Source organism: Argiope bruennichi, chromosome 6 (genome assembly GCF_947563725.1).
Source record: "Argiope bruennichi chromosome 6, qqArgBrue1.1, whole genome shotgun sequence".
In the NCBI taxonomy this organism is placed as follows: domain Eukaryota; kingdom Metazoa; phylum Arthropoda; class Arachnida; order Araneae; family Araneidae; genus Argiope; species Argiope bruennichi.
Window position 1 is genome coordinate 102,576,993 of NC_079156.1, and position 26,910 is coordinate 102,603,902.

Consider the following 26,910-nt stretch of genomic DNA (forward strand, 5'->3'; position numbering starts at 1 on the left):
CATTTCACTGCACGAATGATAGCAAATTCAAATCTTGCGTTAATTTTGGTACACCCTGTATTACAATAATAAGGTAATTTAAGTGAAATGGTAATAAAAAAACAATATATTTTTTCAAAAAAATTAATAAATATCTGTTGATAAAATGTGTTCCTCGTGTATTAAGTATAAAAAAGATAAAATTATAAGAACCAACTTATCTAAAACCATATATAAATAATGATGTTTCTGTAATTTCATCGCTTTTCTTCCTTACAATAATTAATTATTTTCTTTCTGTTTATTTTTTTAGGCTGCTAACCGAAAACAAACTGAAAGACGTGCGAAATAAGATGTTCACCGGGATACCAAACCTGAAAACTCTGTGAGTAATTTACCAAAGAATTAAAAATTAAGCTTTCTGCTACTTCTTAATGTAAGGATCGCGTGAGCAGCCCCGCAGAACTTCACTCGACTAATGCGTCTTGCATGCTTCTTCGCATTTTGTTCCTGATTTGTGACAAGTGTTTTTGTCTCTTCGTTATTTTTTTTTCTTACAGGTTTTCGTGTGTATACACGATCAGGAGTCATTCATAAATCACTCGGCCAAGAAACGCGATTAGAGTGCACGATTTGTTTTGAGTTCTCTGAGAAAAAAACATAGTTAGGTCTAAAAAAAACTTGGCAAAATTTTTTGGTGGAATTCGTGTCGCAAATAAGAAATATTTTTATGACAGATTCGTGGTTGGGTATCATATTTTTTGAATATAGAACTGTTACGAAATACTTTTGATTTTAGTCAATAAAGAAAGGTTGAAAATTTATTTTTGAAAAAAGTTGTGAATTTGATATATTATAAGATCAATTAAAGCAGAAAGACTTATTCTTCCATTGGAAATTAAAATGGTATGAATTTCAAAACATACAGGAACAAATGAAGAATAGAAACATCTGCCTGGCACATAGCACGAAACAGACAGCTGGGTTTTTTTAATCTAAAGCTTTTTTTCTGTCTGTTCATCTGCATTAATGAAACTGACATCTGCTTATGTTTATGATAATTGTTTGCATCAGTGGCATCGTTATACCAGGTATAATATACGTTTAATTGCTGAATTATTATATAGCCTCGAATGCATTCTATTCAGTGACAATTCGTTCGTTAAAGTTCAGTGTGCCCTTCTCTAAAAGACTTCAAGGAAGACAATATGCTCCAAAACATAGAAACTAAGTCAGACTTCAAGGAAGGAAGGCAATATACTCCAAAACATAGAAACTAAGTCAGACTTCAAGGAAGACAATATGCTCCAAAACATAGAAATTAAGTCAGACTTCAAGGAAGACAATATGCTCCAAAACATAGAAACTAAGTGAGATTTCAAGGAAGACAATATGCTCCAAAACTTAGAAACTAAGTGAGATTTCAAGGAAGACAATATGCTCCAAAACATAGAAACTAAGTCAGACTTCAAGGAAGACAATATGCTCCAAAACATAGAAACTAAGTCAGACTTCAAGGAAGACAATATGCTCCAAAACATAGAAACTAAGTCAGACTTCAAGGAAGACAATATGCTCCAAAACATAGAAACTAAGTCAGACTTCAAGGAAGACAATATGCTCCAAAACATAGAAACTAAGTCAGACTTCAAGGAAGACAATATGCTCCAAAACATAGAAACTAAGTCAGACTTCAAGGAAGACAATATGCTCCAAAACATAGAAACTAAGTCAGACTTCAAGGAAGACAATATGCTCCAAAACATAGAAACTAAGTCAGACTTCTGGTACTATATAGATGCTCTAAGTCTCTTTGACCAAAAAAAGCTATTAGACTTATCCTTTATAACAGTTTCTTGTATCGAGGACCTGCTAGTTGCCCAATATCAAATGGCATCAGTGAAAAATAATAAGAAAAATAAACAACAGTTTGCGCTATTGTTTATTTCATGTTCGAAAATGCATAAAGTCGATTTTTTGACTGTCTAATGATCTTTTTTTTTTTTTTTTTTTTTTTTTTTCTTTCTTTCTTTCTTTCAATGCTCTGCTTAAGAATATTCTATTTAAATGGTTTGAAAAGGAAAATTCTATTATCAGTATTTGAGTGGAGAAAAAAGCCTTTAAATTTCTGGAACTATGTATATTCTGGCGAACAATTTTTTAAATTAATGTCTCAGTGTGTCTCCGTTTGAAGCATAAATGATGCTTTAATTTGTTATTCATTTAAATTCAAGAAGAAATTTCATGACGTATTCCTGATTGTTATTTTATTTTTGGAACATTAAATAGTTTATTTGAATGGATCTGTCATCAAAAGTTGGTTTCGAAAATCACTGTTATTCATTTAGATTCAAAAAGAAATTTCATGACATATTCCTGATTGTTATTTTATTTTTGGAACATTAAATAGTTCAGTTGAATGAATCAGTCATCAAAAGTGTGGTTTCGAAAATCACAATTGTTCATTTAAATTCAATTACAAATTTCATTATATATTCCTGATTTTTATTCTTTTTGGAAGATTAAATAGTTCAGTTGAATGAATATGTCGTCAAAAGTTTAGTTTCGAATATCACATTGATTCCTTTAAATTCAATAACAATATCCTGTTTGTTCTACTGTTTTGGGAAGATTAAATAATTTAACAGAACGAATATGTCTTCAACAGTTTGGTTTCGACAAACTACTGTTATCCATTTAAATTCAATAAAAAAATTAATGGCATATTCCTGATTATTATTCTATTTTTGGTGGATTAAATAATTCACTGAACGAATCTTTTAAAAAAGTTTAAAAAAACTGTTATTCTTTTAAATTCAATAATAAGTTTCATGAAATATTCCTTATTATTATTTTTTTTTTGGAAATTAAATAGCTCTATCAAATAAATTTGTCATTAAATATTTGGTTTAAAACATCAAATCAGTTTTACAACTTCAGACTCAAAACTTCTGGAGGGAAAATCGACCCTTTATAGGACTAAATATTGACTGCAATAATATAGCTCTCCAAAGCATTATCACTGTGAATAAAAATAAAGTATCCTCTGTCTAATGGAATATATTATTCGTTTAATTCTGAAAATATAACTTAGAAAACCATTAAAATATTTATTAAAATTCTTTTCTTTGTTATTACTATCATTATTTTTATATTTCAACAAAATATAAGAGCCAAAATGCTGAAGAGATTGTATCCTTTTTTTTCTCAATAACATTAAAAGATTAATGATGAAGATCTATAACATGATTCGAATCATTTAAATGTACCACATTTCCATTCGAAAGCTACAAATAACGTTCTACTGTCACTGTAATCTAATTTTTCTCCGTCCGTTCTCTCATTCCAGCATGCTGCGGACCAATCTGCTCACCTGCATTTCGAACGACACTTTCAGCGGCCTGGAGTCCCTGCAATTACTGTAAGTGCACTTCGTTGTCCATTACCATTGACAGCCACCTTCTAATGACAGACTGCAAATCTTGCTTTTATCAGCTAATTACTCACTCAAGAAAATGGACGCGCTTTTGATAGCCGTGGCCAGTTATGATGAATAACGCCGCTAATATTTCTGTCCTAGGTATCCTAAAGTATTGATTGATTGATTGACTGACTGATTGATTGTTTTGAAGTTAGATATTTGTTAGAATTAATCATCAGTGCGATACTGAGGTAAACGAATTTTCTTCAGTAATATTACCAAATAGGCGCGATATTGAAATCAGGGTTTGCCTTTCGCTATTCTGACACAATATACTGATGTACTGAAACTTTACTTATGTGAGTTTGACTTATGTTTACACAATAAATACGTTTTCTAGGTGAGGTTGTTTCTAGTCAATAGATTATTTATTGATTGACTTTCTCCCATTATTATATCCAGTAATTAATTCACTTACCAAATAAGGGTAATATTGAAATCAGGGTTTGCATTTCGTTATTCTGACACAATATACTGATATACAAAGACTTCCCTTACGTGAGTTTTGTTTATGTTCCCACAATCAACTCGTTTGCTAGATGCGGATATTACAAGTCAATAAATCATTGATTGATTGGTTGATTCTTTCCCATTAGTAAATCCAGTGATCAATTCACTTATCGATCAATTCACTTATCAAATAGGGAAGATATTGAAATCAAGTTTCGCATTTTGCTATTCTGACACAATATACTGATATACTGAAACTTTACTTACGTGAGTTTGGTTTATGTTTACAGAATCAATGCGTTTGCAAGATGCGGATATAGCAAGTCAATAAATTATTGAAGTCTCTCACTTAATACTAAATCCAATGATCAATTCTCTTATCAAATAGGGACGATATTGAAATCAGGATTTGCATTTCGCTATTCTGACGCAATATACGGATGTACTGGGACTTTTCTACGTGGGTTTGGCTTGCTTCCACAAGCAATACGTTTTGCTAGGTGAGGATATTATAAGTCAATAGATTTTTGATTGATTGACTTTCTCCTATAACTAAATCAAGTGATCAATTCATTTATCAAATAAGAGTGATATTGAAATAAAGATTTGCATTTCGCTATTCTGATACAATATGCTGATATACTAAGACTTTTCTTACGTGGGTTTGGCTTATGTTCCCACAATCAATGCGTTTTCTAGATGAAGATATTACATCAATAAATTATGGATCGATTGACTTTCTCCCATAATTAAATCCAATGATCAATTTTTAATCAAAGGGTATGAAAATATAATAAAATTTAACTAGAATAACTATTATAAATAACATTTTTAAGGCATGGAGAGAACATAGCCGCACTAGCTGCTCCATTCTGCCTAATAAAAGGCATTCCGATTAAATTTGAATGACCGGATCGTCGCTATAGCATTGATGGGAACCATGGCTGAGTTCTAAGGGCCATTACCAGCCACGGTACAACCCTTCCCGTGAGAAGTTCGTCCCTTCATAGATAGGAAGTAGCCGACTCCAAACATTTCTGTGCACACCAGGATGGCGACAACCAACCACCATATCGAAGGTTTTTCATTCTCATTTCTGAGGTGCCCCTTGGGGGAGATGGAGGCAGCATAGACTAAACCAGAGAAGTCCAAGCTGTGGATCGCTACTTAGTTTTTGGCGGATTGCGAGATCTTGAATTTATATATATATATTTCCCAATTTGCAAAAATGTAATACGGGTTTAAAATTATATTTAATAATATTTGGGGGGGTGGGGGGTTCTATCACAAAATTCCTTTTTTGAGTCGTAAAACCTTTTTCAAAAATCGAATAGGCTGTTCGTTTTTAGAAAAATAAAATTTAATAAACCGAGAATGAAAGAGGTCGTTATAGATACATTTACACTGAGTGCGACGCAATGTTCAAAAGTTTCAGAACCTCTGGACGAAACATGCCATTATATATATTTATTAGTTCGTTCAGTATTCGCTACATATATTTCTTCATTATGTTTGTCGTTTCTCCTTGTACCTTAATCGTGTCAAGATTATAAAATCTAACTCTGGGCCTTATCGACTGCATAACAATAGAACATAATTTACATGAAATTTACATTTATTTTGCAGTCAGCTTAACTGTATACCTTCATATATTTTAGGTCCTCAATTTGAGAAAATATTTATTGACCAACAGGCTTGAACTCTGTCAGTACTGAAGCACCCGAAACGTCCAATCAAGTGAAGAATGACAGTCGCCCGGATATATTCCTGCGAAATGTTCACTTCTTTCTTTAAATAACGCGTTTTAATAGAATTCTCGAAGAAAGTTTAAACGTAAATTTTTACCCTGTTTTATATGTTAACTCTTTAAGGAAGTATATTATTATTGTAATTACTCAAATATGAGTGAAAAGCGAGATATTTTATCTTTGAAAAGTGAAAATTAGCTTTCATAAGGCCTGAGCTTTCATAAGAATCAGAGGGTTAACCATCTGATTGAATATATGGTTTATTAAAATATATTTAAAAAATCTTTGCGGTCTCAAAACTTTAGTAATAATGTCTCGGCTTCAGGGTCAGAAGGCTCTACGTTCGAAACCCTAGAATTAGTGTGGTTCCGTCGTATATGTGGGCCTGATGCGCGTTAAATCTGACGTCACTGATTGATGTGGTTTAAAAGTTTGTAGAGACACAAAATCCTTTTGATTTTGCTTGAAACAACAGGGTTTATGGTATTCAGGTGTTGTGGGGTTGTAGTCGGACGACAAACTCTTTCAATTACCATAATTATATGGAGACGCGTCATGTTTATAAGGTATTTTAATCCCACACGTAAGATCCTATAAATTTAAGATAACAATACAAAAAAAGAGAAGTGAATCTGTAAATTTAAACAGAAATTACAATTGAGACAAATGTAAAGAAAGGTATTTCCAAATTACCGAAACATTTTGTGTGCGTTAAAGTTGTTCGTTTATTATGTAATAAGCAAGAAGGTGTTTACGTATTTATGATTACGTCTCATTTTCATTTTATTTTGAAAAGAAAAATTTTTGTTTTTAGGTCTTTATACGACAACCGAATTACCCACATAATGAAGGGAGCTTTTGACAAGATGCCAGCCCTGAATACTTTGTAAGTACCAATCTTTTACTGATGCAAAGGGAGATTCTTTTGAACAATAAGAAATAAAAACGAAAATTCTGTATTCTGAATTTTTTCTTTTCATGTCTTGTAATTCCTGTTAGCACAAAAACGCTGATAATTATACATAATGTCTGTAATACTCCCAGGAATATTTGAATGTTGCAGATTGTTTCCCAGGAAATTCACTTATCAGATAACAAGATTTCGTTTATCAGATAGCAGGATTTTGTTTCAAAGCACAAAAAAGAATTACTATTCTTATTGATATAAGTAATTTAATTCTTTTTAGGAATTATTTTCATTTTTTTAAATAACGAAATTTGTGTGTGTGTGTGTGTGTGAGAGAGAGAGAGAGAGAGAGCAAGCAAGCAAGCATATTTTTTAAACAGAATCGTGACCGAAGACAGAGAAGACACTTTCAATTTCTAAGTTCGCTTTGCTCCATCCGAGACGCATTGTTTATGTACAATAATCATTCTAGACTGGACTAGCATCCGTTCACCAGCTATACAAGAGCGTAAAAGAGGGAATAAATATTTATCCCTGGTATTATTTACCATGAGATTCCGATAGGGATTTCTCTACACGTGTCGACCCAGGCAAGGGAATCATAGGGATCTTTTAATAAGAATTCGTCTGGCCGACAGTTTTTTATCCCTTCACTCAGAGCTTGTGAACTGCTGATTTAAGCATTTCACAAAGAGCCTCTTGAATGAGATCAGGAAATAAGAGAATATTTTAGAATGAAGTTAATATGGGCTTTATATAACTAATATAAAAATATATAACTTTGAAAATTAATTAGAATTGAAATTAGATTTAAAAATATCGTTATATATATATATATATATATATATATATATATATATATATATATATATATATATATATATATATATATATATATATATTAATCAAAATTAATTTCCTAAATTTTTGCCTAATTCAGCCCATGGCAAAGTAATTCTAAAATATTTTCTTATTTCCTGATCTCATTCCACTGAAGCTGTGTAAAAATTACTGCGCAATCAGTTCTACGTATCAGGTGAAAATGATCCCTCCGTTGCTCTTGCCAAAGGTCAACGCGTGTATTCAATCGCCACGTGGCCGGAAATCCCATGTTATATAAGACTAGTGATCATTTGTTTCGTTCCTTTTTTCTTACTTCTGCTTTTGTTTGGCGCTGTTGTGGACGTGCCTTGTCTGTGCCTGCTTGTAAATAAATTGCTTTCCGGGAATGGATATTAAAATTAATGTAAAAATGTAAATTGTCTCTTCAGTGTCTTCGAACCTGCATTCTGCTTCTACCAAAATAAGATTACACACACACACAATATATTAAAATCGAGATTTAGACGATTCTTTACATTTTAGTCGTCCTTGAGTTCGAAAAATATGTATTTGGAATTATGTCTGTCTGTGAACATGACGACTCAAAAACGCTTTAAACTAAACGGATGGAATTTGGCGTATTGGCCAAATAGATTTCTATCAAATTCTTATCAGAATATGTTCATTGAAAGCTTACCTGACTGTGCAAGTGGTCACGTTAACTATTAAACGTAAAGAACTAGAGAAATGAAATTTGGTTCACAGTTTTAGCATCTAAAGAGTAGAACCGAATCAAATTTTGAAGCAAATCCATCCTTACATTAACCATTTAACTGTTTGTACATTAGCATGGCATGTAAACACGCCAACTCAAAGTTGCAACGACGTAGGCAAATGAGATCTGGTACGTGGTTTTAGCATCTGAATTGCAGATATATATAAAATTTGGAACCAAATCTGTCAAAGGGTTGACCATCTGTCTATGCTTTCATATGCATATAAAAGCGATACGCAATAAGGGAATATCTTAAATAAATAAAAATTGGTATGTGATCTTGTTTCTAAAATTGCAGTTTATATAATAAGTTATTGGTCATTAAAGAGGCTTTAAAAATGCATACTAGATTCCTCTTCACTATACTACCAAACACAAAACACTGATGTGCGGGACTCTGAAAATAAAAATCTGAGTACAAGCGAAATTTACAACCCTGCCCAAAGTCGAAGGGGAAGGGTGATAATCGCTAATAGGATGTATTGAGAAAGTTTCAGAAAGGTCACTGCCGCTGTTTCATTATGATTATTAACTGTATTTTTTAAGTATTATTTCATATTAATTCTTTTATTGATATTGGTCTGTCTTTACGCGTATCATTCATTATATGTTATGATAAAAATTAGAATTTTATAAATATTTTCATAATTAAAATAAATGTCGGCATTTTTAATACATACTGTTAAAACATCGATTTAAAAAAAGTGTTAAGTTTTTTAATCATACTCATTCTGTATTTGGACCAGAGGGAATTATCTCCCCAAAACTTTCTCGCATGTTATCTAACAAATTTGTCATGCCAGAGAGCACCATACATGACATTGTCGTATAATAGTTATAAAATATTAACTTTTGGCGTAAATTTAGCATTTTTACTGACGTTATCGAGTCATCCTTGGCGAATTATTTGGCGATTAATCCCTGGCATGAGTTAATAATATCCGAAAATCGAATTTGTGATTTAGACACGTTTTACTCAATCAATTGAAATAAAAATGTGGCACAAAACTGCACTTGTAGTCACAAAATCCCATACCAAATTTGATATATTTAAGTCATTGCGTTTTCGAATTATCGCGTTTACATGTTTCTGAAAGTACAGATCGACAGACAGTCAACCTTCAGTTGGATTTGGATCAAAATTTAACATGTTTCTACACTATAGATGTTAAATCTGTATACCGAATTTTATTTATCTATTTCTCTTTGTTTTATAATTATCGTGTGAGCTTATATTCGAACAGACAGACAGACGAATTTCCACTGAATAGATTTGACTCAAAATTTGATAGAAATCTACAAATTTGGTACAAACACCGTATACCAAATTTCAACTGTCTAGCTCAAATAGTTTTTCAGTTATCGTTGTCACTGACAGATGGACTGATATTTTTTAACAATGTGGTTTTTAGACTCATGGCGGTCGAAAATGTGAAGATTTGTCTTCACATTTTCGAATCTCGAGTTTGAATTCTTTGAGAATTATACTTTCTCTATACTACGTATACAAGAAGAAAAAAACTATACATTTTTAATTGCCAATTCTGCGGACTAAATATTTTTTTTTCTCTCGATATTCTATTAAAATAAAAATCGTCTGGAAAATTTCATTTACTTTTCTCTGAAAAAAATTACTATTTAATAAGCTTAACTCTGAATTTTGAATTTTAAAATATTGAATCTGCAAGGTAACATAATATATAATTTCTCCTGGATGAAACAGCGAATTGAAAATGACCAAATTCCCTATGGCACGCCTTCAATCTCGAGTTTGAATTCTTTGAGAATTATACTTTCTCTATACTACGTATACAAGAAGAAAAAAACTATACATTTTTAATTGCCAATTCTGCGGACTAAATATTTTTTTTTCTCTCGATATTCTATTAAAATAAAAATCGTCTGGAAAATTTCATTTACTTTTCTCTGAAAAAAATTACTATTTAATAAGCTTAACTCTGAATTTTGAATTTTAAAATATTGAATCTGCAAGGTAACATAATATATAATTTCTCCTGGATGAAACAGCGAATTGAAAATGACCAAATTCCCTATGGCACGCCTTCAATCTCGAGTTTGAATTCTTTGAGAATTATACTTTCTCTATACTACGTATACAAGAAGAAAAAAACTATACATTTTTAATTGCCAATTCTGCGGACTAAATATTTTTTTTTCTCTCGATATTCTATTAAAATAAAAATCGTCTGGAAAATTTCATTTACTTTTCTGTGAAAAAAATTACTATTTAATAAGCTTAACTCTGAATTTTGAATTTTAAAATATTGAATCTGCAAGGTAACATAATATATAATTTCTCCTGGATGAAACAGCGAATTGAAAATGACCAAATTCCCTATGGCACGCCTTCACAAAATAATATATCTTCACAGTCAGATTATTTTCTAGATTTAAATTTCGCAAAACTGAATATTGATGAGGCTAAAAAATAATCTTGCAAATCTATCCGAATCTTTTTTTCGTCGCTACTAAATAAAAATAAATTAAATTATGCTTATTTTTTTAGGAAATGCGCTTATCTGAGAGAGAAATAAGTAATCTAATGTAAGTGTCGTGCAGCTCTTGTAGAAGCTAAGGATTAGTGAAACTTTTAACGTGAAGGGAAAAAGATCGGAAAAAAAAATGAATTTGAATATTTTATTTTATTTATTTATGCATCATTTATGAATAACTTCCATTATTTTAATCTCTTGAGTAAATTATGTTTGAAACTGCTTCGTCGTTACTTAAAAGTAATTCTAAGAAACTGAAAACGCTTCATTGGCGCTGAAATTATTTCACATTTTTAGTTGACGTTACATTTTTTAAAAAAATATTTTAAATTTGCTTTATTGACTTTTTTTAATTTTTATTTTTAGTGAATTTGTAACAAAATTTTGCTTGTCGCATAATATTAAGAAGCGAGAAAATTTTTATTGCTATTGAAACTTGCTTTAAGCTTTATTAGCTTTACGGATTTTTTTAGACTTTATTCACATAGTTTTAAACTAAATTTATTTTTCTAACTGAAATATAGTTATAAAATTAATTTTCACATACTTTCATTAAATTTTCATACCTGCATGAAATAATTTTTTGATGAATTTATGCATACATAAGCTTTCAATTTTTGTACGCCCGTTAAATATTTTTTTAATTAATCCGTAGCTATTAAATGATTCGAAGATCTTTTTTTAATTAATTAGGATCTACTGTGATATTACATTCTAAAATAATAATTAAATAAGTAACATTTTTTAGCAAATTTGGAAAACGATATTTTGATTTTTAAAAATTTTGTTTAGAAAAAAAAAATGATTTAATTCATCGCAAAAGTCGATTAAATTAAATTGATATGAGACTTTTTCAAAAGTGTTTGAATGAATGTATTGATTTTCTTTATAGCTTCCCAAGAATCATTCATTTGATTTGTAAATAATTAGAAATAGCAATATAAAGACACAACACATTTCTATGATGTTACAAATCCCTAATATCATTTCCATGGGCCTTTAGCCTCATAGTAAGGAAGAGAGATTTATATATTATATTTATATCCTAACCTTGGTAACAAACTTGATGCTATTTGGCGACTATAAGGAGGTTCTAGAAAGTATAAGAATTATGGCTATATACCTTATATTATATATTAGAAGCCCCGATATAATAGGAACGAGATTTGAGTCCTAGAAAATTCTATATTCTGTTGGGAAAGTATAAAAAGCAAAGCGGTTACATTTAGGTAAAGATATCTCTTTTTGTTGTATTGATCGCAAAGTGCACATTATAGCAGTTTTATGCTGAACGTTGTTGTGTTGCGCTGCTATTTAACTCTATCAGTTACCGAAAGGCTCGAAACGCCCGTTCAGAGAAACTAGGGTGGACGGCCAAAACACTTGAGTATTACTGAGAAATTTCCTTTTCCCTTTCATTGAGTGTGATTGATTGGATATATAACATAACATCATCTGGCGTCCGTGGTGCCTATAAAAGTGAGTTATCTGACCAATTGGGTGATCACAAGATGAAACGGGGTGGGGAATAGAGAAAAATCTTTAAAAAGACAAATATTGATAATTAACATTGAGGATAATTGATAGTTAACATAACAATTACGATGGAAGAATTTAAATAGATTTTGTTGAATGACATTTTGACCTTAGCTATTATGTGGTCTTGAAGAGTCCTTGGTATTTATGAATGTGATTTATTATAGCGTGTATCTTGCCGCAAGAAAGGGTATTAGATGCAGTTCTCCTGTACCATTCTTTTTCGAGATTCGTATCTGGGTTTCCAAAGTGCCATGGCAGAATTAGCATGCAATTGGGGGCATAGTGAATTGGAATTCCTATCTCCCCACAGCTACAGTATGGAGAGTTGGTCCGATAGAATCTGTGTAGGTATGTCGGGAATGGACCTTGTCCAGTGGAGAACACATGGTGTGTGCTTTGTTCGTTAAAAAACGTTCGCCCAGATGGATTGGGAAAATAGAGAGTTTTCTGGAAACTCTCAAAAGATGTCCGAACATTAATTTACTTAATAGCCATCACTTGACTAGGTTCTCTTTTGTATGCCAAATTCCTTAAGAACACGTGCTATCATCGCGCTTTTTGCGATATAGGGAATTTTTCTTATCTTTGAAAGAGAAACTTAGGTGTTCTACTATTCTGAGGAACGTGATCTCGAATAGATTTTAGGTATGAAATGGTTAATCGGCGATTTATCGTTTGCTTGTGGGTTGTTTATTTCTGCAAGTATTTTTTATGAATGTTTCTAATGGGTTTTGTTACCTGTGTTTCGAGTTTCCGCTTGGAATAAAGCATCGTTATCAAAGTTGTTGGACTTCTCACTGGACGATTCCTGTGGTTTATTTTCTTTAATATTATATAATTTTTAAATATTTTAAACAATCTTTTTTCTGTGCTTTCCTTAGAAATCTCCTGGCTAATCCCCTTCAATGCTCCTGTCGCCTGAGATGGCTTAGCGAATGGTTGAAGCAGTCCGACATCGTGACTGGTAATCCTCGTTGTCAAGCTCCTCTGTCTCTTAAGGATATACCTATACAAGATGTCGACAAAAAAGATTTCAGATGTGATGGTATGTATACATTACTGTTTAGGGTTTATACTCAATTAACATGATTATATTTTTAGATTATCATATTGTGAATGATTGGCACAAAAATTGTTCAAAACGTTTCAAATAGTTACTATTGGGCCTAGAACTATTAGATTTGGCATCTTAGTACTTCTTGGGTAGTAAGAACTCACTTAAAAAACTTTTTATTAATTAAAAATCTGTCTAATTTCTAAAAATATTTGAAATTTTCCCTTAATAATTTCGAAATTTATTAATGTGCGGAAACCATTTTTACACTATTCTAAATTGAAAATATTTCATTTTTCAATGATACCAATTTCACTTCCATTTTTTTAATAAATTTTAAAAAATATATTTCATAACGGCTGATGCAATTGATTTTGCTATATAATGAAATGTTCATTTGTCTATTTAATTGTAGAGTCGATTTTCACAATTTAACTTTTAATAATTTTATTAATAAATTTTATTTGCTTTATTAATAAATAATTTTACTTTTGAGCATTTTTAATTTTTAACATTTGCTTGTGAACTTATGTTTCGAATTTATTGAGGGTATCTCGGCATTTTCTATTGCTCTGCTTTAATTTTATAAATTTCTAAACTTTATTTTACTGTCGACATTTTTATAACTACATTTATCTGTCGTTTCTGAATAGCGAATTCTTTTTAATATGATAAAGATTTTAGTCTTGCATTCTTTCTACAAACTGTATTAGGTAAAATACCTTACACAGAGAATGCAACGGCTGATGCAATCAAGCCAAAAGATAAAGTAGATAAATTAAGCCTTAAATTTTACCATGCGGTATTATTTCGGATAACATATGCGAATTTCATTCTTTAAAAAATTAAACTCGAATTCGAATTTGATATAGTATTGCAAGAATCTGATATAAAAATATTATTTTTTATTAAAATCATATTAATGAAAATTTCATATTAATACAGTGATATATCTTCTGTCTCATGAGAACTGAGTATGCAGTCAGAAAAAAAGACTAATACAGAGAATCCAAGAAAATTTAATACAGTATTTCGCATTATTGCATCTTGTACAGTACTGACATATTAAAGTTCCGGAATTATTTAATATTTGTCAAATAACTAAAAAGTTCTATTCCATTTAAATTAGCCATTAGCCACAAAAGAATTTCAAAATTCGTTTTTAAAGATTTGTCCTCATTTATTGTTTTAAATCAAATTGCATTATTACAACTATTTATCTCGATATTATGACAAGATTAAAAAATAAAACAAAATATGGAGCTTTAAAAAATACATACTTAAACCTAATATACAATTTAATATTCTTTATACTATTAATTCTTCAAACAATTCTTCGTGTTCGAAAACTTTGATTCGTTATTTTATCAACGTAGTGCCATCTAGTGAGTAAAACTGAAAATGTAAGTGGTTCCGAAGAATGGAGTTGCTGCTAATGCAAGCAACAGAAATTAAAAAGAGAGAGAGAGAAATCCTAATAAGGTTAAATTATCTAATGTGTTTTTGAAAATATACAATTGAAATTTTTTTATGAAATAGTATCTTTTGCTTTCTTTTATTTAAAAAATAAATAATTATTTCCTAATAAACTGAAAATTATCTTATCTGTTTTTGAAAATATAACTTTTTTATGAGTTCAATCTTTCGCATTCCTTTATTTAAAAAAATAAATGATAATTTTCTAATGATTAAAAAACAGATTATCTAATCTGTTTTTGAAAATATGGAAATTTTTTATGAAGTTCAATCTTTTTCGGTTCTTCGTTTTTTTAATGGTCTTAAAATAACTTGAATTATAATTTGGTGATAAATTAATTTAAATTATTTATATTTTTTCTGTTATCACTTCAATTGATAAATAAAACCATTTTCTTACCATATTCTAGAATTGAACTAAAATGTTCCAAAGAATCGGTTGACAAAAGACAACAAAAACTACAAGAACAAATCAAATCATTTAGTAAAGGTTTTTGGAAACGCCTGAGCAATCAATCTTTCTTTATCAGTTGTAGATCTCGAAAACACAAATAAAATTACTTTCGCCGACTGATTTTTCATTCCTAACTTCTACACACATTCCCCAATCGCTACAACAATGAATTCTTCCCAGAATGCCTCGCGTGTTATGTGTTGTCACCTTTTGTGCGAAAATGATAAATTCGATGGATGCTGTCATTGTCTCGCCTCGATGACAAACTATAATCGAAATTTTGTCATGTCATGGGTGTGGGGTGGCTGCTTTTGCAGATCTTTTGCTGATAAGTTATTCTCATCGTTCAAACTAAATGTCATTTTCATTAAAGGATCTGTAAAGCTTTGGTGATTTGAATGTATTTATTTGAAAACATGGTGCGATTGTGATTCTGTTGATTTGGAGATGGGGATTATTCAGATGTCAGTTAAAAGTTATTAAAAGAAATGTTGAATAGATATTTAAAAAAAATAGTTATTGTATGCATGATGTATAAGCTTTATCATCTTAGATATCTTTTGCAGAATTGTCATTTAAATAATTGTCAATTAAGAAAGATGATTGGATAGAAGGATTTTTTAAGTCATTATTTTATTTAACTCTTTCATGTTCTACGTGACTTAAATTATTATCGCTATAGGATCAAACAATACTCTATATAAATGCAAGAATTGTCACTTTCTTGAAGATAAAAAAAATTGTTACTTTATTTCGTACTTAATTTACTACTCTTAGGTTTTTGTCATAATGGTATGTTAATTTACGTCTGTCAAATACTTTTCGAATGACAAAGTTTTATGAATGGCATCTTTGAATACATATACAGTGTGGTCAAAAAAAAAACTTCCCCTATATATGAAACCCTAGCGGCCTATCCGCTCAACCAATCGAACCAAAATTTCAGACATGGTTGTTTGAAGGTATGCGCTGGAGATTGTGATGATTCTAAACAGCACAGGGCTCACGGTTACGGTTACAGTGAGAGAATTTCGAAATTTTCGAATGGCAACACCCACTTTTTTCCTTGCGCAAATTGAGCAGCGCATTGAAAAACCACAAATGGCGTTGGAACGATTAGCGTGTGACGAAAATTGCCGCCGTAAAGCATTTGCAAAGAAGAGCATTAAAAAGGACCGATGACAACACAGAGAGGAAAGAGAAAAAAAGTTTTTATTGGAATGGATAATTATAATTACAGGTTCTCAACGTGTTCACCTTCGCAGGCGACAACGCATTGCATTCGGGAGATTGTAGACAACAATGTCGAACTTAACATGAAAGGAGGAATCTGCATAACTTCACATGTTATGGCATCTTGCAATTCTGACACATCTCGTGGACCAGGCGTGTACATCTTAGATTTCAGATAACCCCAGAACCAGAAATCCATAGGAGTGAGTCGGGGGATCACAGTGGCCACGAAACTGCCAAGTTACTAGAGATGACTCTATCACCAAAGTGTTGCTGCAGCAGTGGTCGAACACATAGGGCGACGTGTGGAGGAGCCCCATCTTGCATCCATAGAATGTCCCTAATGACATTTCGTTGTTGCAATTCAGGAATAACGGAATTCCGCAACTGTGTCAGAATTGCAAGATCCGATAACACGTGAAGTTATGCAGATTCCTCTTTTCATGTTACGTTCGGCAGTGTTGTCCAATGGCAGTGCAATGCGTTGTTGCCTGCGAAGATGAACACGTTGAAAACCTGTAATTATAATTATCCATTCCAATAAAAACTTTTTTTCTCTTTCCTCTCTGTGTTGTCATTATTCCTTTATAATGCTCTTCTTTGCATATGCTTTACGGCGGTAATTTTCGTCACACACTAATCGTTCCAACACCATTTGTGGTTTTTCAATACGCTGATCAATTTGCGTAAAGAAAAAATGTGTGTTGTCATTCGAAAATTTTGAAATTCTCCCACTGTAACCGTAACCGTGAGCTCTGTGTTGTTTAGAATCATCACAATCCCCAGCGCATACCTTCAAACAACCATGTCTGAAATTTTGGTTCGATTGGTTGAGCGGATTGGCCGCTAGGGTTTCATATATAGGGGAAGTTTTTTTTTTTGACCACCCTGTATTTTATATACTCATATCCTATTTCATATACTCATATTATGAATCTCATTTACTTTACTTCTGTTTGTAAAAGTATAATAAAAAATTAGATAATAGCATTCAATTCTAATTATAATCAGGCTGTAAATTAATTATTAAAAATCTATATAATCATCGTCGTTTCGAATATATTAAATTGATATCAGATCTTCTTATATATTAGTCTTCGATCCTTTAAGAGGATATCCAATTTGTTTAAGTTTTGGTAGTTATTTTGTTGTAGCTAATTCAATGCCAAGTGCGAAAAAAAATTATTAAATACTTAGTCTTTCGTATCATTGAGATGTGGTGATAAAAAGATTAAATCTACCCTCCTGCACATCATAGGTATATGGAGCGCGTGGACTCAAAGGTTCTTAACCTGCTAGCAATACTATTGAATTCAGAAAAAGTAACTTTACATAGCAAGATTGTAATGTCAGGAATATATTTTATAGCATAATGATTCTAGGAGTTTAAATAACAATTTAAAAAAGAAGTAAATAAGAACAAATAATAATAAGAGCAAAATTTTTACCATGATTAAATTTAAATCTTCTTCTCGATTTTTCAGTATTCAAAATTACATTTATTTTTTCATTTTCTTTTCTTTCACATAATTTTAAAGGCAATGTAAAATATGTTATTATTTAGTTTTGTCATTTTAAATAATTAGTATAAAATATAAAGTAAATAAATATTACATTTAAAAAGTTATTTTCCTCCATATTTTTTGATCTTTAAACCTATAGAAGATTTACACTTCTATACAAGAGTACAATTTGGTTTTAAGTTAAATGGATATTTATTCTGGCAGAATATTGGCTTTTGAAAGTTGAGGCGTGAATCCCATATTGAAATCAACAAAGATCAACCATATGCACGGGCCTAATGTTCTTGTTTTCTACTTCAAACGTCCTCTGTCTGGTGTGGAAATTTGTAGAGCTGGCGTTCAGTCAAGTGTGTTTTCTTTATCATATGATCAGAACTTAGAATTACATAGTCCGTTCCAAAATAGTTTTAGTATGCTTTTTTCAAATAGATTGTTATTTTTTTTAAAGAAATAACTTATCCTTGAAATATTGAATATATTAATATTTTGAGGAAGAAATCGTACAGGATTATAATCGTTTGCAGTAAAAATAAGATAGAAACGGATTAAACGGTTTGTAATCTCCACAAGATATATATTTTTTAAAGTTTTCAAATGTATGAAACGTATAAGACTATGTGACGACAAACGCGTCACCAGAATTAAATTTTTGGTTGCTAAGCAGAATAATCGAAATTAAATAACAAATCTCGAAAAAGAATAAGTTAATATAATTCGCATTGTTTAATTGTTATAACATTACTTTAAAATTTAAACTGTATTTTTTTTAAAATTTTATCTAAAACTCTGACGAAAGTTGGAAACGCAGCGTTTTTGTTACTGTTAACCAATCACTTACCGCTTATAATTATATAAACTATAATTTTATACTATATTATTTGAAGTTATAGTTTTGAAGCAAATGGAGAAGGCTGTAAAATTGATATTAACAAAATTTCAAAAGATTATAAATATCATTGAATCCTATGCTTGCGTAGAAAAAGAAAGAAGCATTGTAAAAATGAAATATATTTTCTAGAAATGTATCAATACTGTATTGCAGAAAAAGAAAGAAAATTGTAAAAAAAAAAACATTTACGGAGACATACCAACTTTATCATATTTGTAGAAAAAGGAAAAAACATTGTACAAATGAAGTATAATAAAAATTTGTAGAAACGTACAGCATTTGAACATTATCAGAAGAAAAAAAACATTGTACAAATGAAGTATAATAAAAATTCGTAGAAACGTACAGCATTTGAACATTATTAGAAGAAAAAAAATTGTACAAATGAAGTATAATAAAAAATTTGTAGAAACGTACAGCATTTGAACATTATCAGAAAAAAAAAAAAACATTGTACAAATGAAGTATAATAAAAATTTGTAGAAACGTACAGCATTTGAACATTTCTATCAGAAGAAAACAACATTGTAAGAATAAAAAAAATCATTTATGGAAGCATACCGACACTTGTAAAAAAAGAAAAAGCATTGTAGAAATGAAATATAATAGAAATTTATAGAAACGTACCAGCAGTGTGACATTTGTAGAACTGAAAGCAGGATTGTAAAAATGAAATACATTTTACAAATACGTTTCAGCATTGTAACATTTGTAGGAAAAAATGGTAATATCGTAAAAAAGAAAAAAAATATTTAGAGGCATGTCAGTGTTGTCTGAAAAACAAATTGTGTCTTCCTTCTAATTTCGAATCTTTTCAAAACACTTTTCTTATAGAAATTGGTTACAGAGAATTTAAAATACACGCTGATCCCAAAAACGCCTTTGAAAATGAAATGGGTGTTTCAAAATGCATTTTTTGTAACACTCCATGACCAGTCTATATAAGAGCCGATCTAATCATACTTTATTCCCATTCTTACTTAACATCCAAGTCTCAGTCTTTGAATAATTAACTCTTAATGTTACTCTTAACTCTTAATGTTACTCTAATTAACTCTTAATGTCAATAATTAACTCTTAATGTTGGGTAGAATTGAGAAATCCCTGTTATAAAGATGAGCGTGTGTATTTTTAAAGGGAGGGCATGTACTTAAATCCTCTAAGCCCTCTAAGAACCGATTTATTCACTTTTCACTACCTTGCTTCATCGCATCCCAATATTTCATACATTTTTCTCTTCAGTGGCATGGCACAAACCTCTGATGAGACTCGAGATAAACCCGCGTATCATCCGATCTGCAACACCCTCCTACTGTTCTTTCTTGCAAAGCACGCCCGACCAATTTCGTGACTCTCTTCTTTCTCTCATCCACAGGTGGTGACAGGCTGGACGAAGACGAAGGTTGCGGATCCACACTCACCTGCCCCCTCGGGTGCACCTGTACCGGTACAGTGGTACACTGCAGCAGGAGGAAGCTCAAGTCTTCGCCCAGGAACATCCCACCCACCACAACAGAACTGTGAGTATAACACCGCTCTCTCGAGTAATTGTTGTCGTCCACGCCCAGGGTGGACGCGCGGGTTGATAGCTTGATGGATGGTAAAGTGGTTGATTAATTGGTGGGTGAACGCCTCTTGAGGAAACGCACTCGTGCGGTGTGCTATCTAATCGCAAATCTTTGCAGAAGTTGGATGGTGGGACTGTTAACAACTTTTCCTGTGAGGAAATGCTTTAATATAGGCTGGTGTGAAATCTTTTGGTGCCTTGGTGAATCTGAGACAGAATAGAAACAAAATTTGTCTGTGATTACTTAATTTGGGAAAATAGGGCGCGTTGAAGCATGTCGTTTTAATGCAATTTTATTCAACTTAGAATATTTCAGAATTGCAAATATGGAAATTTGTGATCGATTCTTCGCTCACCGTCTGATGTGCTAGCATCCTGAACTTTTATTTATTTGAAATGAGTACATTACAGAGATCGACTTCATTTACAGAGTGTGTTGATAAAAAATTAAAAAAACACAGAAACGCAAATCATAAAGCAAACTAAAACTCACATAAAAAAAAGGAACAGCGAAGAATTAAGAATTACAAAGTTCTATACCGTATGTAAATAAAACTGCAAAGGTCAAAAGGTAAAACACTCACAAGCACAATACCAACCCAGAAGCATGAGTACACACATATATCCCGATATATATAGTTAAAAAAACAATTACGTCAATAAAAAAGAAGGTAGGTCAAGTTGAGAACAAGTCGCTTTAAAACACTTGATGTCATATGATGAATGTCAAATACTCCGGAGATCCCGTTAAATGTCTTAGAAAATTTATACAAAGTGATCTTTTAATACAGTACAATTTAGAATGCACGGTGGAAACGTACTCTGGTTTCTTAAAAATTTTACAGGTGCAACAAAGTTTATAGAACAGAATATCAATGCAATCGAACTTTTGTGCACTTATACCTTTTTGATGACAATATATTATGACGATTTTCAAAACTTACTTATAATTTTATGGATTAATATAATTAAATTTTGAATCTATTCTCATGGCGTCACCTGGTGTTTAATTGGAAAATAAAAATTGGCTTCAAGCTTTTATAATAATGAATTATGAAATAAAATAAAAAAAATCATACTTTTTAATATGTTTCTTTTTAAAAAAGTAGTTTTTATTATATTCTTATATCACTAATTTAAAAATGTTTATCTAGTAGAATCAATTTATAAAAATCTTATTTAAATATTAAATTTTTCAAAAAGTCAGAAAATATTTTTCAGATACTCAATAATTATATATATGTAACATATTTTTGGTTGATGCAGAGTGCAGGTTGAAGACATATACGAGACGTATTTTTAATTCCGTTTTATTCTCTCTCGGGAGGCAAACATGATTATTTACAAGAAGGCACAAAAGCAGAAGGCAAAAAGGGCCGAACAAATGATCACTAGCCTTATATAACATAGAATTTCTGGCCACGCGCCAAGGGAATACATATGTTGACCTTGAGAAGAGTAACGGAAGTATGACTTTCATTTGATACGTAGTACTGATGGCGCATTATTTTTATAAAGGGATTAATTAAACCGAAAGTAGAATTTGATCACGAAATAAGAGAATATTTTAGAATAAAGTTACGATGGGCTAAATTAAAATAAAATCTTGGAAATTAATTTGGATCAAATTAAGAGTTTAAAATATCATTACATACACACACACACACACACATATATATATATTATTAGAATAGTAGAATTTCTGCATCGTCAGTCAGAAATCTGCACTGATTAACTGAAAAGACGCGATTTGCATTTAATTGTAGTTAGAAAAATTAAAAACGTCTGTATCCTATATTAAACGGAATGAGAAAATTGAATTTTTCGTGCTGACATATAGCTACATTAACAAAATAATTTCGACTTATATACGAATATGAAAACAAATTATCTGTAAGAAGGACCTTGATTTAATAATATATTATACATCTTTCTTAGACAGCCAAGAGCCTATCCTAAAGACAGCCCCATTCTCTTAAACCTTTGACTATTCCCATTTAATAACAAATATAAAACACTTTAACGGAACTCAACTGCTATTCTTTCGACAACACAGTAAGTTGATAACGAAGAATGTCGAAAGGAAAAAAAAATCTATACTCTGCATTTTTTCAAAAGCCGAACCCACTATGCATTGTCGTAGTTTTCAATCCATCAACCCAGGATCGGGTCAAAGAGCTTCCTGTGTGGGAGCAAAGATGAACTTCTGTGGCTGCGCCCTCTGTTAATTCCATTATCACGACTGAGGAGGATTTGGATGGGACTTTTTTTGAATGAATTTCACATCAGAACTTGATTTGAGAAAATAGTTATCTAAAAGTGTCGCCGCCTCTCCTGACACTTAAGTAACTTTTTTTCTTCTTCAAAGCGAGTAGAAGCATTATAAAGAACACATTACACGCCTTAATTGTTTATTATGATGGTCTAGAACAGGATATAAACTATAAAATTATTCAACTGTTATGAAGGTTATTTTAATCGATTTGGTATTTGGAATTATAAACCGGCTATAAAATATTTTGAATAAATGATGATTCAATTTTTAGTTTCTCGTGTACGAAGTATAGAGAGAGTATAGTAATTTCCAAAAAATTCCAACTCGGGATTTTGGGTAATCTCCACGTTTTAGACGTTTCCCGCCTGATTTCGGAAAACACATTTTTTTTGGAAAATGTCCCTCCGTCTGTCTGTCTGTGACAGAGATAAATGCTTTGAAAATGCTTTGAGCTAGATGCTTTCAAAAAATGCTTTGAGCTAGAAGGTTAAAATTTGGTACACAAGCTTAAAACCAAATTTATAGATTGCTGTCAAATTTTGAGCAAAATCCGTTCAAAGGAAATCTGTTTACCTTCCTGTTCGAATATAATTTGGCATGATAGCTACAAAATGAAGAGAGCAAAATAGATAAAATTCATTAGAACAGATTTACCATCTTTAGTATTCTGATGATGATTAGGTGTGCGCCAAAAATGGCGTTACACCGGTAAAAGCTCATAAATAAAATTTTAAAAAATAGAATTTAAATAGCTATCAAAGGACTAGCTACTCAAAAAAAAAAATTTCATAATTTTGTGTACTAGAAGCTAAAAACAGCCAAATGAAAAAAAAAAAAAGAGTAGACATAAAAAAAGTAAAAGTGGAGAGGTCTAAATAGCCCAAGCAGAAGAGTCTACATGATATTCCAACAGCATCATTGAAAAATAATTTGTGAATAATAAAATTTACCGAAGATAGGCAATTTAAATTTAGAAGAAAAAAAAATTATGTAAATAAACAAAAAAAAGTGAAAAATATAAATAAAGAAATAAAAAATAAGTAAATGAAAAAATAAACAAACATCTTTAATAATAATAAATAAATAAATAATAAAAAAATATATAAACCATCTTTAGTATAGAAGCTTCCCAAATTGTGAGCGAAATCCAACAAAGATGTTGACCGTCTGTCGATTCATACTTTCAGAAACATGCAAACGCGATAACTCAAAAACAAGGTGACTTAAATATATCAATTTTGGTACAGGATTTTTTGACTTTAAGTGTAGTTTTATGTCAAACTACACTTAATCGGTTGTTAAGAACGCATTTGAAACTCAAATTTCATTTTTGGATACTTTTGACCGCATACCAAGGATTAATTGCCAAAACACTCGCCAAGGATCATAGTTTCAGTAAAAATGCTAAATTCGTTCCAAAAGTTAATATTTCTTAATTATTTTTTGAAAAGTTTTGGAGAAACCACTTCCACTGGCTCCTTACAGCAAATGTTGTAATCCACAACTTGGGTATCAGTAATGTTAATTTCTTGGGTTTACTAATTTCTGTTTGAAACCCCAAAAGATTCCAAATGGAATTATATGCTGAATCTGCTGCCATGTACAAGTGATAATAAAATATTATCTATGATATTCTTACCTTAAAATGCGAAAATTCCGACAAACATTATTTCCTTAGAGAATGTGACAGTTCTGGTACATATCATTCCAGTGCTCACAAAATCTACAAACATGATTGATTTCATCAAAGTTGATTAAAAGCTAATCAACAAGCACCTAAATCTATTTAAAACCATATTACACATTGGTTTATGCAATTTGGGCATTGGCTATAATAAGTTGATTTGAAGGTCATTTGCCGTGAATTAGTGAGTGCTGTTTATGGAAATTGAAAATCGGTCTAATAATGTTATCTAGTGCATGCTATATAGTGTATATTTTTATTTAATATATGAATAAGCAAAACAACTGCTGTAAAGAATTTCAAACTTCTTAGACTTTATGGAACACTTCGAAGCTATTTCAAACCGTGTGACATAAATGTTAGATTCTCTTTTACTATGTCGTTTGTTTTTCATTTCATTATTAAAATATTGAGGATTTTTTTTTTATTTCCTATCAAAACGCTTAGTATTTGATCATTTTTAAGATGTTGAATTATATTGAGTTAGAAGTTTTTACCGTAGATTTCACATGATCTTCGAATTTCAAAAGATATTGGATTATAAGCTTTTAGATCAAGATTTAATTGCTTCCAATATATGTCCCTTTTGAATTCTTACGCTGCTTGTATCCCCATGTAAACGTCAAATTTTAAAGAGAGGGCATGAAATAAATAAAGGAACTGTTTATACAACAGCAAAACGGTAAATAATGTTATTTTGGAATGTTTAGATATCGCTAATTCAGTATCTTGAAGAGGCTCACGATTTTCACTTTGTGCCTCAATTGATTCTAAAAAATAACAATAATTTAACTTAGAACAGCGCAATTAAAAAAATATATATTTATTACTTGTGTATATTTGAAGCGTTTCCACAACGCTTGGCTTAAGCATAGTATAAACTGGCTTGAATAAATCGAGCTTTGATTCGCACAAATCCTTCAAAAAAACTGTACCATGTTTTAGAAAAATAAATACAGCTGCATTTCATGAGGAAAAACAATTCCAAACAAACTGTAATGTGATGGCCAAACGCTAAGCGAAATTTCAGACGATAATTTTGCGAATGTTTTGATTTCAAAAACACAGATTTTTTTATAAAAGTTCTGAAATTTCGTCATGTAGAAAAAAAAATGAAGGACAATTCAAATTCTTAGAAATACCATCGCCAAATTTGGCAAGAAATCACCAACTACTTGCGATACATGTACAACTACATACCAACTACATGTTATCCATTTCTCAACATTAATTTTTTAATTGATGATTTCATGCAAAGACTGATTTTGGAATTGAAATAGAAAAATGTGGATTATGATTTTCTGCTTATGATGGATAATTTAAAAAAATAAATTAATGTTTAAAAAAATAATAGTATTCATATGTTTAATAATTATTAAATAATTAAGGAAATTGAATTTAGATAACAGATATTAAATATGATAAACGAAAATGAATTTGAGTCCGCATATTGAATAAATTTATTCAATACTTCATTCACAAAATTTTGAATAAAATAATGATAAATGCGATATGTTGCTAAATTTATTTTTACTAATGCAAAAGATTCATTTACCATAAGGAACCAATTTAATTGTCCGGAAAATTGTTCTAAATGGAAATGTCACCTTTGAAGGTGCAGTAAATACTTAGAAGTCCATCACATTCTTCAAATCTTCGCGATTTCTTAATTATTTCTCTCGAAACATTCCGCCCTTAAAAAGAACTTTTGACCCCATTCTTTATTTCTGGTAGAGATAAGTTTATTACTTTATTTGCTTGATTTGTGGCAACAGAAAAAAATTAAGAATTGTGTTACAGCAGTTATTGATTGCGCTTTACTTGAAGAATTTGATGATTAGTTTTTGGTTTGTATTCCATTTTTAATTTTTTTCTTCTCTTTTGAAAAGTAATTTAAACCATTTCTAAAAATAAAATTCATTGTAATTTTCTCCCCATGGAATTGGATGAAATATGTTTTTGTTCCAAATTAAATGGAAGAAAAAGAAACGTACATTTTCAGCAGAAAAAAAAATGTGGTTTTAAAATTTCAATTTCGTACATTCTCGTGACAAAGAAATATTTTAAAAATTGTAAAAATATCTGATGAAACTGTGCTTTAATTATATATTGCGGTGATGTTCCTTCTTTGTATCAAAAATAATTTTCGGTGACAATGTATCTTGCGAATTTCATATTCTTTACTTCTATTTAATTAAAAAGAAATAGAGAGTTTTTCATTTTATCAATAATAATAAGCTTGAATCAAAAATTAGTTACTCATGTTTTCTATTTTGTTACCTATCTTTGCACTTTTCATTTCGTAAATCTTCGAAACTGAATTTTTTTAAAAAGTTTATTTCCAGCTGTAATGAACCACATTGTAAATTCTTAATTTTTGTTTCTTACCTTTTATTACTTTCTCGTATATATAATATAGACAATGTTTAGTAGTCGACAAAAAATTCGAACTCGAGATTTTGACGAATCTCCAAATTCTAGACTTCCTTGAGCTCGAAAAACACATTTTCAGAATATGTCCGTCTATCTGTGACAAAGATA

The 26,910-nt window shown here is 30.7% G+C and overlaps 1 protein-coding gene across 4 annotated transcripts in view; it reads left to right on the plus strand.

Moving 5' to 3' along the window:
- LOC129971211 (protein slit-like) overlaps window positions 1-26,910 on the plus strand; it is a 482,178-nt gene that overhangs the window by 432,216 nt on the left and 23,052 nt on the right. For all 4 annotated transcript variants that reach the window (XM_056084788.1, XM_056084790.1, XM_056084789.1 and 1 more), the window contains exons 19-23: window positions 293-364; window positions 3,329-3,400; window positions 6,473-6,544; window positions 13,096-13,259; window positions 20,219-20,363. In XM_056084788.1, the coding sequence (XP_055940763.1) occupies window positions 293-364; window positions 3,329-3,400; window positions 6,473-6,544; window positions 13,096-13,259; window positions 20,219-20,363 (525 nt within the window). The remainder of the gene's footprint in view (window positions 1-292; window positions 365-3,328; window positions 3,401-6,472; window positions 6,545-13,095; window positions 13,260-20,218; window positions 20,364-26,910) is intronic.